The sequence below is a fragment of the Falco rusticolus genome, chromosome 1 (genome assembly GCF_015220075.1).
Source record: "Falco rusticolus isolate bFalRus1 chromosome 1, bFalRus1.pri, whole genome shotgun sequence".
Taxonomy (NCBI): domain Eukaryota; kingdom Metazoa; phylum Chordata; class Aves; order Falconiformes; family Falconidae; genus Falco; species Falco rusticolus.
Genome location: NC_051187.1, coordinates 10,803,442 through 10,818,194, shown reverse-complemented (window position 1 = coordinate 10,818,194; position 14,753 = coordinate 10,803,442). Strand labels below are relative to the sequence as shown.

General features: G+C 58.2%; 1 protein-coding gene across 4 annotated transcripts in view; it reads left to right on the top strand.

Annotated features, from left to right (window-relative positions):
• Window positions 1–9,278: 9,278 nt before the first annotated feature.
• ARHGAP44 (Rho GTPase activating protein 44) overlaps window positions 9,279–14,753 on the top strand; it is a 32,254-nt gene continuing 26,779 nt past the window's right edge. For all 4 annotated transcript variants that reach the window (XM_037409580.1, XM_037409592.1, XM_037409573.1 and 1 more), the window contains exon 1: window positions 9,279–9,540. In XM_037409580.1, coding sequence (XP_037265477.1) covers window positions 9,488–9,540 — 53 coding nt within the window. In that variant the 5' untranslated portion in view covers window positions 9,279–9,487. The remainder of the gene's footprint in view (window positions 9,541–14,753) is intronic.

The following is a 14,753-nucleotide window of genomic DNA, read 5'->3' as shown; positions in this document are numbered from 1 at the left end:
GACCACTGCCCTTGCACCCTGTTTTGGCCCCATAGTGGGGCAGTTCACATGTTTGGACCAGGGATGCTCGGTGCTGCCGGCCAGGCTCATTCCAGCCGGGCGCTGGGGGATGTTCTCCCATGGCTGTGGTGCGATTCCTCACATGTACACACCAAATCCCTCTCAGATCACCAAAAAGTGACAGGTAATGACCCTCCCACAGCCCTGGCGCTACTCTGGTTCAATATTTTGATTTTTCCTCCCCTTGCCCCATGCTACTGGGGGCCAGAGGGGACTCCCACCTCCACCAGCACTGCAAACGCACTCAACAGAAGGGGTTTTGAAGGGAAGGAGTGGTGGTAGCCAGATAGGCAGCCCCACAGCAGTGCCAGGAGCCCCACAGCTGAGTCCCACTGGGGCTGGGGCCAGGAGGTTACCGTGACTCACTTGTTTACCCCGTCCCATCCTGTCTCATCCCTGCTCTTCCCGCAGAACTTTGCTTAGGGAGGTGGTGTAGTGACCAGGATTTTGGCAGGGAGGTGAACAGCCTCTCAGTGACTGACACCATTTTTGCCATGGCAGCCAAACAATACAAAGGAATCACTGGAACAACAGGATAAGAAACAGCCATGGGGATTCATTTGAGCTGTAAACTTGAAATCTGATGGAAAATTCCCTCTTTGGAGGGCAAGCTGAGGCAGAGCCCACGGCTGCCTGCCTGGACACTGACAGCATTTCAGTGCAACGTGCAGGTTTTTTGCAAGGTGAATGTAATGCAATAAAAAAGCATTATTATATCACATTTTATTAATGAAATAGAGAAAACAAACAAATAACCCTGGAATTTCTGAGTCCATGTTACCAGACAAGAAGTTTAACAAGAAATAACTCCCAGGGATGATGAAACTTTGCATTTGTCTTCTTGAACTGCTTGATGAAACTTTGCTTTAAGTTTTTCTTCATAAGCTATAGGATAAAGACCCAAAACGCTGTGTAGTATCACTTGTCAAGTGTGCAGAAAAAAAATGGAAAGGTAGGAGCTGATGACTAACCTTTCAGCAGCTGAACGTCTCTTTGCCTGAAGATAGCTCAGGAGGGAAGAGCACAGACTGGCTTTGGCACAGCCGCTTTGGCACTTTGCTGGGCTGGGACATAAAGAGGGCCCAAATCGCTTCATATGGACCCAAAACCACTGGTACTTTGTCCATCTTTCTGCTGATTTTCTTATAAGGGCTTTTGGAGAGCAGGGGTCTGTAGAGAAGCAGGCTGCGGCAAGGCTTTGGGGTCCCTTCAGGGGCAGTTGGTGAGACCTTTCTGCCCCAAAAACTAAAATAGCAAGGAGGGGGAAGGACTTGGCACTTCCCCTGGCTGAACTTCAGGAGGTCTCTCTTTGCCCATTTCTCCAGCCTGTCCAGGTCAGGACAGCAGCACGACTCCGGTGCATCGGCCGCTCCTCCCTGTTTGGTACCACCCGCCACCTTGCTGAGGATGTCCCCTGCCCCATCATCCAGGTCATTAATGATGACGTCAGACAACGTTTCTGGAGACTTCTGGTGCACAGGCTTTCAAACACAGCCTTCCTGGCAGCACCAGTGGGTAGGTGGTACACCCCAGGAGGCTGCAGCCTGGGCTTTGTAAATCCCACCCTCCCTCCACGTCCCCTCCTCGCACCCCTCACACTGAAACTGTTTTTCAGGGCTGGTACCCAGATCCCACCCTGGCTCCGAAGCAAAGCTACGCCTGTGGGTTCCCCTGATCTCATGCTTTGCTTCAGCTCTGCTGGCTTAGAGTAAGCTGTTACAGTTACGCTAAGGCAATTAATACTATTCTAATGCAATTTTCCCCTGTCAGCAACCCACAGCCTCTGGGCGTTCTCTGCTCACCCCGAGGCCTCGGCTGCGCAGGCTGAAGGATGCATAAGAATAGCTGCAAACCATTTTAATTTCTTCCCCTTTCCCCTCTGCAAGCACAGGAGTGAAACAGCCCCAGCAGCTGCTCGCTCCGTAGCCCAGGCCAGCTAATGAGCCAGGCCAGCTGGGAGTATTTTTGGTTGCTCTTAATAATGCAGCAGTACTCACTGCATCGGAGTCTGGCCATAATTATAGGACAAGTGTCATTTGTCATTGCTGTCATCTCCTCTCACTGGGATGTAGCTCCACAGCAGTGTGATGCTAAAGCCCCTGTCACACTCCTGAGGGTCACTTCTGGGGTTTGCTATGGGATCCCTCAAGAAAATCCAGTCTTACACCAGCCCAAACCTGCCCCAGCATGTGGGAGAGGCACGGTTTGATTTGCCTCAGTAATAAAAAAGTATTTTGTTTGGTCCCAGGGCTTTCTCCAGTGTGAGGCAGGCAATGCAGGGGAGCAGGTCCCCTTCACCCATCACTGTCCTTGTGCTGTTCATCCTTGCCTGTGTGTCACAGCTGAGGTCCTCAGCTGAGCCACCAGCGTGGTGGATGCTCGCTGGAGATGGGTGGCATCAGCATGCTGTGCTCTGAGCTCCTGGTAGTTGGCCTGGCAGCATGGACACTGAGCAGGGCTTTGGGGTACCAGATACTCGGGGGCCAATGCTGCACTCTTCAGGGGTGCAGCACGGGGGGAGCATTGGGCCCTTCCTTCATCCATCTACACGCCACAGTTAAATCAAGGAGCTTCATCTGGTTTTCCATGGCTTGCTCATCCCATGAGGAGGACAAGGCTTTCTCCAGTGCCAGATCATTTCTCCTGGTCCATGAAACATCTCAAAGGTCTCTGGGAGCCCTGTAGGACATGGGGGATGGGTCCTACTGCAAGCATAAGGGGCAGGCAGGTAGTCCCGTGTCCTGTCTTCCCAAGCAGGAAGACATAATTCAGGCAGGAAGATGAAGTAATTCCCATCTGCATTTAATAAATGTCATCAAAAGCTTGCTTCTATCATGGTTTTAATTCTAATACAGGCATCAGCAGGTGAACTGTACAGCGGTGGCACAGGAGAGCAGAGTATGATCCCAGCATTGGGATGAGCTGTGGAAAAGATACTGGTTAATCAGGGACTGCCAGGCTTTGTTTTGATTCCTTCAGTGGTCAGGAAAAAAAAAAGAGAGACAGGCATGTTGCCCGTTAATTGGAGTTTGCACAGAAGGCAAATGAAGGTAGACTGAGTTTGAAGTGCCTGCAGGATCAATCCTGCTCTGAAGCAGTGCACATCAAAGGCAGGCATGCCCTGGAGGTCCCTCAGCCCAGGAGAGCGGGTGTGAAGGCAGCCCAAATATCCATGAATATCCATGAATATCCATGAATATCCAGCCGGAGACAGGCACTGACAGAGTGTGGCCCTGCTCTGCATGTGCACCCCTGCTGCCACGCTGTACATCAAACCAACCTGCTGAATCACCGATGGATGGAAATTCATCACCACTGTGGGAAACAATCTCAAGCATCGTGTTGGTGAATAAAAAGAAAATTATGATTAAACTTTCCTATAGCATTTTAATTTTTAATCTTTGCCCCACTTCCCCATGCCCCTTGTCCAATGCGTGTCGACCGTGGCTGGGTACAAGGAGCAGCCGTGGTGGATTTACAGCCGGATCAGGCACTGCCCATACAGCCTCTGCTTGCTTAATTACTCAGCATTAATCCCTCCCTGTAATTCCCTGGGGAACAAGGCTGGCTGTGGCTGGGGGGATCGGTTTGTGCTGCTTGTAATGGGTCTGGATTAGGGACAAAGGGTGCAATTCTGTGCTCTGAACCACTCCAGAAAAGGGACCCGCTGCTCTCCCTGAACCCTAATGGGACCAAGGTCCCACTCCCAGTACTCAGTAAACATGGCTCTATTTTTAAATAATGTTTGGAGAGGGCAAATCTTTCACCGTGCTCGTGGAAAATGAGCTGAGCCTTGCCATGCTCCCATTTTCCCTCTTAATGAGATGGGCATCCCGGTGGGCATGTTAGTTGTTATGAAAATTGTTTAAAGGAGGTAAAATACATGGGATTTCTTAGAACAGCTGCACTGCCCTGAAACCTTCCCATCCTGCTGTTCACTGTTCCTGCAATAATTGTGAAGAGGAGAAAAAATCCATTGCCCCCCCCCTTCCTCATCTACCTTGCAAACATGCCACGTCCTTATCCAGGGCATGCCGTTCCCTTGTTCTGTGTCTGTGGGTATTTACCACATCTATAAACCTCATAAAAATATGTTAATTCCAAGAAGGGGAAAAGATAGCACTTGATGCAACTGAGTGCGATGCTCACCCCCTCGTGAGCGTGCCTGGGAGAGGTGCAGCCCAGGAGCTGCCACCGGCATCATGTCCCCGCGGCTGGGCTGGCATGTTCCCTGGGGACAGGGAGCACCTCGGCCGGGGCTTTCTGGCTGGGCTTGCAAACCCCATCCTCTGCGTTTTTGTAACAGGTAACAGGTCCCAGGAGTTGGGCTTGGGGCTCCCTGCCCCATCCCTCCAGCCAGGGAGGCAGAACGGAGCTTGATGTGCCTTGCACACCTGTATGAGCAACCCTTTAGGGCTGTGTGTTGGGGACAGGGTGCTTTGGCCATGTCTGCACCTCCTGTGCCACATCAGCCAGGTCCCCTTTCCCAGGTGATTTAACCCCTGGCAGCTGTGTCACCGCTGACCACAGGTGAGGCCGGGAGGGATCCCTGCAGAGCGGAAGCGGGAGGGAGCTGGACCGTCGGCGGAGCCACTGGCACAGCCCCCAGCAGCACCATCACTCATTACCCATCCAAAAAGGGGCAGCTCCGGTGCCATATGCAGCACGGCAGGATGGGCGTCACAAAGCCAGGTAAGCAGATGGCAGGTGGAGCAGAGCAGCTCTTCCTCGGGTGAGCGGCTTCAGGGGCACGGCAGCATGCCAGGAAGCAGCGGCCAAATCCAAGCAGGCAAGGGGAGGAGAGGATGCTGCACAGTTGCCCAGGCACGGCATTGCAGCGAAGCCCTGCTGCTTGGGAATTTGCTCCTTCGTTGCTTCTTAGTGCACAAATAATTATTTACACTTGCACCGTAATAAACCAGAGGGTGGAGAGTCTTGTGCCTCCTGGTTTTTGGGGAATGGTGTCCTGTGGAGGGTGAAGGCTTGTGCTCCAGCAGCAGCTTGGCCAGGACAGAGCAGGGATTTGGTGGTGGTCGCAGGACAGCAGGTGCCAGCTGGGTTTGGCTGGGCTTGGCAGCGGCAGGCAGGTGCCTGATAACCAAACGAGAAGGGATGGCACCTTACTGCGAGCTCTCTGGTCACCTCCCCTGTGCCCCACCTCCCTTTCCTCCTGTTTTGCTGCTGCAAGGATTGCACAGGCAGTGCTTCCATCATGCCCTCCGTTATCTCTACCTCCTGGAACAGAAAACAAGGAGATATGATTAAGGCCCTTTTGCAGGGGAACTTATCAGCCTGCAGAAAGGACATTAGCTTCATCACTGCTGGGTGGGAGCATCCTTGGTGCTCACAGGGCTGTCACCAGCACTGTGGCTGGTAGAGGCTATTGCTCCCAATACAATCATGCCATGCAGCCCAAGCACAGCACCCACCAAAGCCTCAGAAGAGGCATGGCGGGATGTGACATTTCCTTGTGATGTGTTTTGGGAGCAGGCCAGGTCATGGAGGGGTGGGTGTGGGTCGGGGCCCTGCGCTGCACCTGTGGGTAGGGGCAACTGGGCTTCATGTCAGGGCTGTTACCTGTCATATGGTTTTTTCCACTCAAATGGGTTGCTTTGATGCTAATTTGCTTTGACCCACCTGGGCCAATGCTATCTGGTCTTGGAGGTTCAATGGCACCGAGATGATGGGGAGGTGGATGGGAGGGGCAGCTCAGTCACCATGTGTACAAGGCAAGGATTAAAGCCAGAAGCAAGCTGGGGTGGTCAGACTGACCTTACCGGCACCACTGCGTTGGTGAAGATAAGAAGAATCAACCCTGACGTGGTGTTTTGAAGCTGCCTTTGGACCAGGAGGCAGGCACCATTTCTGTGTCCTGCAGGGTTCTTCCCAGGGTTGTGGCCATCAGTGTTACCCCTCCCACTCCAGTGGAAGGCTGTCAAGCATCTTGCCAGCGGTGTCTCAGAACATCACATGGTGGGAACCACAGCTCTGAACTGAGAAGCTCTCTGTACCTCTTCAAAGGAGCAAAAATTCCCTGTATCCATCCCCAGACACCCCATAAAATATCTCCTTTTGCCATCCCACAGTAAACAGTGCAAGTAAGAGTGGAAAAATGAGAGAGAAAGTACTGAGCCTGCACCCACTGATGCCAGGGGAGATGCCAGGAGCTCCCTGGCTGCAAAATGTTCCTGGATCAAAAGACAGGTTGTGCTTGTGCCTTGTGATGCACCAAAAGCATCACAGCAGCATGGGGAGGAAAGGCACCCTGAGGTGCAGCCTCCTGCCCGCTCCCGTGGGCACAGCCCCAGGGGCAGACCCTGCGGTGGGGCATCATCAGAGGCTTTGTGTTGCTGCAGCAGGAGCCCTAGTCCCTCACCCCCGTCCCGCTGCATGGAGGTACTCAGGAGTGTCTGAGTGGAGCTGGAGTTGCTGCTGGGATTGCTCCTGGCATGTCCCAGCCCAACAGAGGAGCTGTCACCTTCCCCTCCATCACAGTGAGCCTGTGGTACCTGATTTCAGCCCTTGTGGGATAATGGCTACATTTAGTGGCAGGTGCATGTGGGAGCTTGGGAGCATCCTCCTCACTGCAGGTCCATGAACCCCAAAACAGGGATGTTCCCCCACCGGTCCTTGCCCTCCCACACCGGGGGGACTGTCCCTGTGTGACCAAGGGCTTGACAGACCCCACCCTCATCCCTGGGCTGCTGCAGACTCCCCTGGACTGGGAGACACTGGGATGGGGCTTCACGTCCCCCGGCAGCCCGGTGCAGCGCTGCAGTGGGTGCAGTGCAGGGCGAGGAGCTGTGCTGCAGGGCTGGGGAAAGCCGGGGCACAAAATCAGGCTGGGTTTGAGCTCGAGCCGGGGCTACTGTGAGCGATGCTGTTCCCACCAATATTACTTTTGCTTTGTCCTGGTGGTCTTGGGCGGTTCAGTCACTTAAGACGCGCATCATCACTCCCTGGTCCTTGATACTAACCGAGAGCATCCTCGCTCTTCCCCAAACAGCTCGAGGCGGGTTATTGCCCAGGAACAGCCTGGTTTTTTGAGTCCTGTGCATTAGACTCGCAGGAAAACCTCCCTGGGAGCTGCCTGGTTTGAGGAGCCTGCAAGAGAGGCAGTGCAGGCAGCTGCCTGAACGCCGAGACCGCGGAGGTGTGGGGTGGTGCTGCCTGCGAGTGCGGGAAGCAGGTGCAGGTTTTGCGAGAAAATGATAACAGGGCAGAAAGACCATAATTTTACAAATAATGTAAAAACCAGAAAAGCCTGAGAATGTCCTCAGGTGGCCCTGAGCAGAGGGGCAGGGGAGGGGCTGTGCAGCCCCCAGCACAGCACAACCTGGGGAGCAAACAAGTGCTACACCCCGCACAGTCCTCCCAGGGCAGCTTTTTCTCTCCATTAATGCAAAATTCATCAGCTTTTTCTATTAGATGAGCATTGATCTCTTTTTTTTCCCTGGGTTTTCAGAGAGCTGGAAGGAGCATGGCTAAGGTTTGATTTTTTTTTTTAAGGAACTGTGCTCCACGAACATCCACGTGCCCAGCATGCATCGGCACCCCTCGGTGCCTGGCGGGCAGCGTGCCCTGCCTGCGCCGAGCATCACCCCGGAGCTGCCAGGGGAAAAGCTATTTCAAGGGCTTGTTTAGACTGACCAAAATAGCTGCAGCATCCCATCGTCTTATTTTGGGGGATGATTGACAGTGTGCCTAGAAGCTCACGGGAACTGCTGACTACAGGAAAATCCCGTTGATCCTAAAAGAGGCTGAAAAAAACCAGGGAGCACCTTTCTAGCCCCATTTTGCAGATGGGAAGACTGAGGCCAAGGGCCACAGGGCTGCGATGGAGCAGATGCTTTGCAGGGTCCAACAGCGAGCGCGGGTTCCCTGACGGTGTTTCAGCAAAGTGGAACATGGACATATGGAAAAGTTCTGGGGCTAATGGGGTTTCAAAGCGGGGCTTGCAGCCCGGTGCAGGGGCTGCCTGAGGGCTCTGCTGGCCAAGCCCGGCTGCTGCCATGGGAGAGAGCAGCCACTGGCACAGCCCAGCTGTGCGGGCCGTGTCTGGGGGTCTCCATCTGAGCACGTCTCCGAGGGTTGGATCCAGATGCAGGACACGGAGGCTGGGATGGGGACGATGCAGGAGAGCATCACCAGGGCTTTTCCTAAGTGGGTTTCATGTCATCACAGGGATCAGTCCCTTAGATTTATTTTTAATTCCACACCAAGAAGCTACAGAGCAGTTAAATCAGTCAAGTGTCCTTCAAACCGGGAGCGATGCCAGTGTGGGCAGAGCAGCCCTTCCAGCACTCAGTGCCGTGCAGGCCCTGGGCGGGCAGCCGGGGTGATGGTATGGGTGAGAGCATCACCCCACCTTCCCCCCGGGCTCTGCAGAGCTCAGTGGCACAGAGCAGGCAGGCAGCGAGGCCCCCAGCTGGGACCAGCTCCTGTGGCCCTGCCCCGGGGGCTGCAGGCAGGCTCCTGCTCCGGCTCATCCTGCACTGCCCAGGGATGCACAGCAGCAGGATGGATGCTGTTTAAACCTGCCCAGCCCCGAGTACCCCAAATCCCTGGGGCTCCGGAGAGCAGGGATGCTTGGGGCGGGGGGGGGGGCAATGCTGGGTGATGGCAGGGGGTTGCCAAGGGGTGCTGGAGAGATGCAGGGGCTGTGCCAAGGGATGCCAAGGGGATGGCCAGGGAGATGTTGGGGGAATGCTGCGGAGATGCCAAGGGATCCTGGAGGGATGCTGGAGCCATGCCAAGAGATGCCAGGGGGGTGTTAGGGTAATGTCAGGGGCTGCTGGAGGGATGCTGAGCCCAATGTGAAGGGATGCTGAGGGATGGCCAGGGGTGCCAAGTGATGCTGGGGCATGCCAGAGGGATGCTGAGGTGATGTCGGAGGGATGCCAGGGGTTGCTGGAGGGATGCTGAGGCCATGTCAAAGGATGCTGAGGGATGCCAAGGGATGCCAGGTGATGCCGGGACATGCCAGAGGGATGCCGGGGGATGCTGGGGCCAGGCCAAGGGATGCCGGGGGTGATGCCGGGGGGATGCGGGGGATGCCCGGGGCCAGGCTCGCCCCAAGGCCCCCCTCGCCCTGCAGAGCCCGCCAGGGCGCGCGGCCCCGGACTACATTTCCCATGGCCGCCGCGGCCGGGGGCGGTGCGGGGCGGTGCGGCGCGGAGCGGGGGGCGCGGAGCGCGGCGGGGCCCGCGCAGGCGGAGGCGCGGAGCCGCGCAGGGGCGGCGGGCCCGCTCGGCCCGGCTCGGCTCGGCACGGCTCGGCCCGGCCTGGCTGCGCGCCGGGCGAGGATGCGGGAGGGGCGGCCCGCGGCCCCCCGCTGCCCGCCCGCGCTGCCTGCCCTGCCTGCCCTGCCCGCGCTGCCCGCGCTGCCCGCCCTGCCCGCGTAAGGGGCGCCCGCGCCGCCGCCACCATGAAGAAGCAATTCAACCGCATGCGCCAGCTCGCCAACCAGACCGTGGGCAGGTAGGGATGGGGATGGGCCCTGCCTGCGCCCTGCCTGCATCCCGCCTGCCCCACTGACCCTGCCCCCTGCCCGCCCCACCGCCCCGATCCCGCACCCTGCCTGCCCCACTGACCCTGACCCTGCCTGCCCCCTGTCTGCTTCACCGCCCCCATCCCGTACCCTGCCTGCATCCTGCCTGCATCCCGCCTGCCCCACTGCCCCTCCTGGCTTCACCGCCCCCATCCCATACCCTGCCTGCATCCTGCCTGCATCCCGCCTGCCCCACTGCCCCTGCTGGCTTCACCGCCCCCATCCCATACCCTGCCTGCATCCTGCCTGCATCCCGCCTGCCCCACTGCCCCTCCTGGCTTCACCGCCCCCATCCCATACCCTTCCTGCCCCTGCCTGCTTCACTTCCCCCACCCCATACCCTACCAGCCCCCTGCCTGCCCCACTGACCCTACACCCTGCCTGCTGCACTGCCCAAATCCAGCACCTTGCCTGCTCCCTGCCTGCCCCACAGCTCTAATCCCGTGCACTACCTGTGGCCTGCCTGCCCCACTGCCCCTGCTCTGTGCCTGCTCCCTAGCCTGACCCCTGTTTGCCCCACTGCCCCTAATTCCACACTTTGCCTGATCCCCTGCCTGCTACCTGCCTGTGCCCTGCCACCCCACCGCCCCTACCTGCCCCCTGCTCTGCTGCCTGCCTCACTGCCCCTGATCCTGTACTTTGTCTGCACCCTGCCTGCCCCACTGCCCTTGCCCCCTGCCCATCCCCTGCCCAGCCTGGCTGCTTCCTGCCAGCCCCACTGCTCCTCCTCCTTGCCTGCACCCTGCCTGCTCCCTGCCCTCTTTCTATTGCTCCTGTTCCTGCCCACCCTACTGCCCCTGCTCCCCAGCTAGCAGCCCGCCTGCCCCACTGCCAGTGCTCCCAGTCCTCAACCTTCCAGCTCCTTGCATGCCCCTTGCCCTGCTGTCCGTATCCTGCCTGCACCCTGACCGCCCCCCTGCCCACAGCATGCCCCCCAGACTGCTCCCTGCCTGCCCCAGTGCTGCACCCTACCTGCCCCACTGCTCCAGCGCCCACACCTCCCCTCCCTCCTGCCTGTTCCCTGCCTCCTCCCCTGCCTGCAGCCCAGCCTGCACCCTGCCTGCCTGTTAACCCTTGCTTGGCGTGTCGCCCCCCCCCCCCCCCCCCCCGCCCCTGCATGCACACTGCCCCCCTCGCCTCTGACCCACACCCTGCCCCCTTTATCCCCTGCTTCCCTGCCCTCACCCTGCCTGCCCCACTGCCCCTGCCCATTCCCCATGTCCCAGGGCTGGGCCACAGGGACACCCACTGTCTGGGCACCCCAGCCCTGGTGCTGTGGGGTGCCCCACTGGCCTGCTCCCCCAGCACCAAACACCAAACACAGGTGGCCCCAGCTGGCTGGGGGCAGGGGGGCACACTGGGGTGCAGGTGGAGGGGCCATGCCTGCGGGGATGCCCGTGTGCGTGGATGCTCGGCCAGGCCCGAGGTTTGGTGGTGGCTGTTGTGTAATTCCCAGAGATTTTGCAGCTGCGGGGGGGGGGGGGGGGGGGGGGAGCGCAGGCAGAATTTATTTTTTCCTTCCCAGTGCGGCACTGGGGCAGCAGCATTGGCATGGCCGAGGTGTCAGGCTCCGCATCCCCTCCCAGAACCAAGGGCTCGGACCTCCGCTGGCATCCCCTGCATCCCCCCTTGCCGTGCCACCCATGGCAACTGGGGACACTTCGCTGGCTCTGGGTCCTGGGCTGGGCTGGAGGTGGCTGGTGGCAGCAGCTCCTGTGCTCGGTGCCACCTGGGCCACGGTGCTGTCACACGGCCGGCCCCAGCGTCTGGGCACAGGGCTGGGATGGCAGCAGGGCATGGCTGGGGCGGTGCGGGAGCGCGGTGCTGGAGCGCGGTGTGGGAGTGCAGTGCGGGAGAGGGGTAGCAGGAACGTGGTGCAAGAATATGATGTGGGAACGCAGTGTGGGAGTGTGGTGCAGGAACATGGCGCGGGAACGTGGTGTGGGAGCGAGCATAGCAAAACTGTGCGGGAGCATGGTGGCGGGAATGCAGTGCAAGAATGTGGTGCAGGAACGCGGTTTTGGAGCATGCTGCAGGAATCTGGTGTGGGAGTGCGGTGTGAGAACCTGGTGGAGGAGTGTGGTGTGGGAACATGGCACAGGAGCGCACTGCAAGAACACGGTGTGGGAACACGGTGTGGGAACACAGTGCAGGAGCGCGGTGCAGGAGTGTGGTACAGGAATGCAGTGCAGGAACGCGGTGCGGGAGTGCGGAGGGTGGTGTGGGAGCATTGTATAGGGAACATGGCACAGGGAACGCGGTGTGGGAATGCGGTGCGGGAGTGCTGGGAGACTGGTGCTTGCCTTCCTTGGAGGAGTGGCAGGAGGCTGTTTTGGGAACAGAGCGTGTGATTTTGTCCTTGCATCTGCATTGAGCCAGGTTTGCTCTCCAGACACACCGAGGCGGTTTGACACGTCTCCCACCCGTGGCTGGGGGTCTGCAGGGGAGGGCTGCCCCCACATCCCGCCACCACTGCGTGGGAGATGTGAGCCGGGCACCGCACGCTCGCCTGGCTTCAAAATGGTGCCACCGACAAGGCGAGCATCCTCCTTCCCGCATCCCCTGGGAGCGCGGGGGCCGTGCCGGGCTCCATGCAGTGCCCGACTGGGGAGCAGCAACAGCGGCCGCGGGGCTGGGAGCCACTAAACCCCTAATCCTCTTAGGGGCTCGCTGTGACGCCGGCTCGTGACGGGCAGCTGGGAGGCTCCATCAGTATCCTGGCATGTCTGCTGCCTGCGGAGCTGCGTGCGCTGCCAGGCTTCTCGGGCTGGGTTTAATGTGGGGGTACATGGGCATCTCTCTGCTCAGCACTGGGGTCTCTGCAGGGCTCATTCTCTTCCTCAGCCTGGCTCTGCTGGTCCCTATCTCGAGTGCGAGCCCATGTTTTATCTCTCTTCCCCACTGCAGAGCCCTGAGCAGCCCTCTCCAGACAGCGGGAAATAGGGAATGATGGATGGAAATAGAGAATAATAGATGGAAATAGGGCATAATTAGTGGAAATAAGGAATAATAAAAAGAAATAGGGAATAATAAATGGAAATAGGGAATAATAATGGAAACCTGGTGTTTTGTCTCCCCTGGGAGCGGCTTGCCAGGGTACATGTGCCATAACCCTCCAGGGTCTGAGGGGTGTCCCCTCCTGCTCATCATCAAACCCCAGTGGGCCACCATCACCCTGCAGTGCCAGACCCCCGAGTCCAGGGCTGGGGACCACCGGGCGGGATGCTGTCCCAGAGCTGGGGTCTGAGGTTGGCCCATGGGGGAAAGTGGGGGTGTTGGAGACAGTTTGCGTGGGATGGTGGTGGTGGCATCCAGCTGGTGTCACTCCTCCCAGCAGCACCTGGCCCAAGTGATCCAACTGCCTGCCGGGGTGGCTGCGCTCCTGGGGTGCTGGGCCAGGGCAGTGTCCCACAGGACCAGGGGACAGTGGGGACGTCTCCTCAGCCACCCTGCGGGGGGTGCAGGGGGAGGTGCAGGGCAGGGTGGCTTTTCCTGCTTTTGGTGGTGCGGCTTCCTTGGAAAGAGGCAGCCAGCAGCTGCCAGGAGTGCCCTGGCAGGGGATGGGCAGGGAGCGGGCAGGGGACAGGCAGGAGCAGCCCTTGTCCCTGTGAGGTGGCTGCAGCTGGCGCTGGTGTGGCTGTCAGCAGCCAAGGGACAGGGCTCACCTGGAGCAGGCGGGGGTGGGTCAGGGTCAGGGTCAAGGTTAGTGTCAAGGTCTGGATAAGGGTCAGGGTCAAGGTGAGGGTCAGGGTCAGGGTGAGATGAGGGTGCTGAGTGCGTTTCCTTACCTTTCCAAATCCGGTCTGCAGCTCCATTTCCCAGGCGCTGCCACATTCCTCCGCTGCTCCCCTTGCGATACTGCGGGTGAGCGGGGACCTCCTGGGTGCCCAGGGAGAGCAGCAGCACCCACAGGCACTGAGGGGCCAGCTGGAGCACGGCGCGCTCTGCTGTGCCCTCAGCACGTTGTTTTTTGGGTTTTTTTTTAAATTATTTTATTTAGGTCATCTCAGTAGATAGAAAGAACTGGGGATGCTCATCCCAGCGCAGCCCCACGCTTGGTACCTGACCTTTGGGAGAATTACTGCATCCAGTCTGTAAGGGGCCATAATATGTATCTCCATGGGGTGGAAAAAGGGAAGAGAAATCAATAAGTGACTGTAAAACATTCTGAAGATGCTTTCTGCAAAGCACTTTTATTTTTATTTATTTATCCATTTCATTGGTGGCTGTGCCGGTAGGACCTTGCGCCCTGACTTCGAGGTTGTGGGACAACGGGCACGAGCGTGCCGCAGCACTCACTCCAGCAGCTGAAACAGCCCCGTGAATTTTCCAGAATTGGCTCGATACGGGTTCTCTTCCATCAGGAATAACGCGGGCGCTTGCAGCCATGTGCAGAATGGCCTGGCTGAGTCCCCAGATGGCACATGGGCGATGGGAGGACACCAGGGAGGACAGTGTTAGCTTGGGGGATTGGTTTTTTTCCTCCTGGTCCTTTCTGAGCATCCCAAGATGTGTCCCCCATCCCAGGGGACAGTGGTGGCATTTAGGGCTGGATGTCACTTAGGTGGCTCTCAGGGCAGATGCTTTCCAAGCACCAGGCTGTCTGCATGTAAATATAAAGCCTTTAAACACCGAGGTTTTATTCTTTGCACAGCACGAATATTCTGCAAGAAACAAGGACATTTTATTCTGCTTGTATGAAATAAGGACAGAGGGAATAAAAGCACCACCTGGGATTTTTCCAATGGGATTTACAGGAAGGAACAACATGCTTTAAATAGCTGGGTTCCATGTCTGCGCTTTGGGGTGCCAGTGGCTCACTGTCGGCAGACACCCCCAGGCTCTTTTGGCTTTGCCAAGTGATGCCGCGCCCCTCGGATGGTGCCAGCAGCATCCCCGCAGCCCTGGGGATATTTTTATCCTCCTCGCAAGGCGGCAGCGCTGACAAACTGAAATATTCATGTCGTGGGCTGAAGGTTTCGTCCCCGCGGCCAGCAGCGTCAGGGCCCTGTGCTTTGCAGGGGTTTCTCCACGATTTTCTAATCAGGACCAAAAGCATGGTCAGGGTGCGACCCCGGGGGGGTTCTTTGCCGGGGATGTGCTGGTAGCAAGGAGCAAAGGGCCCCATGCACCCCGTACCGAA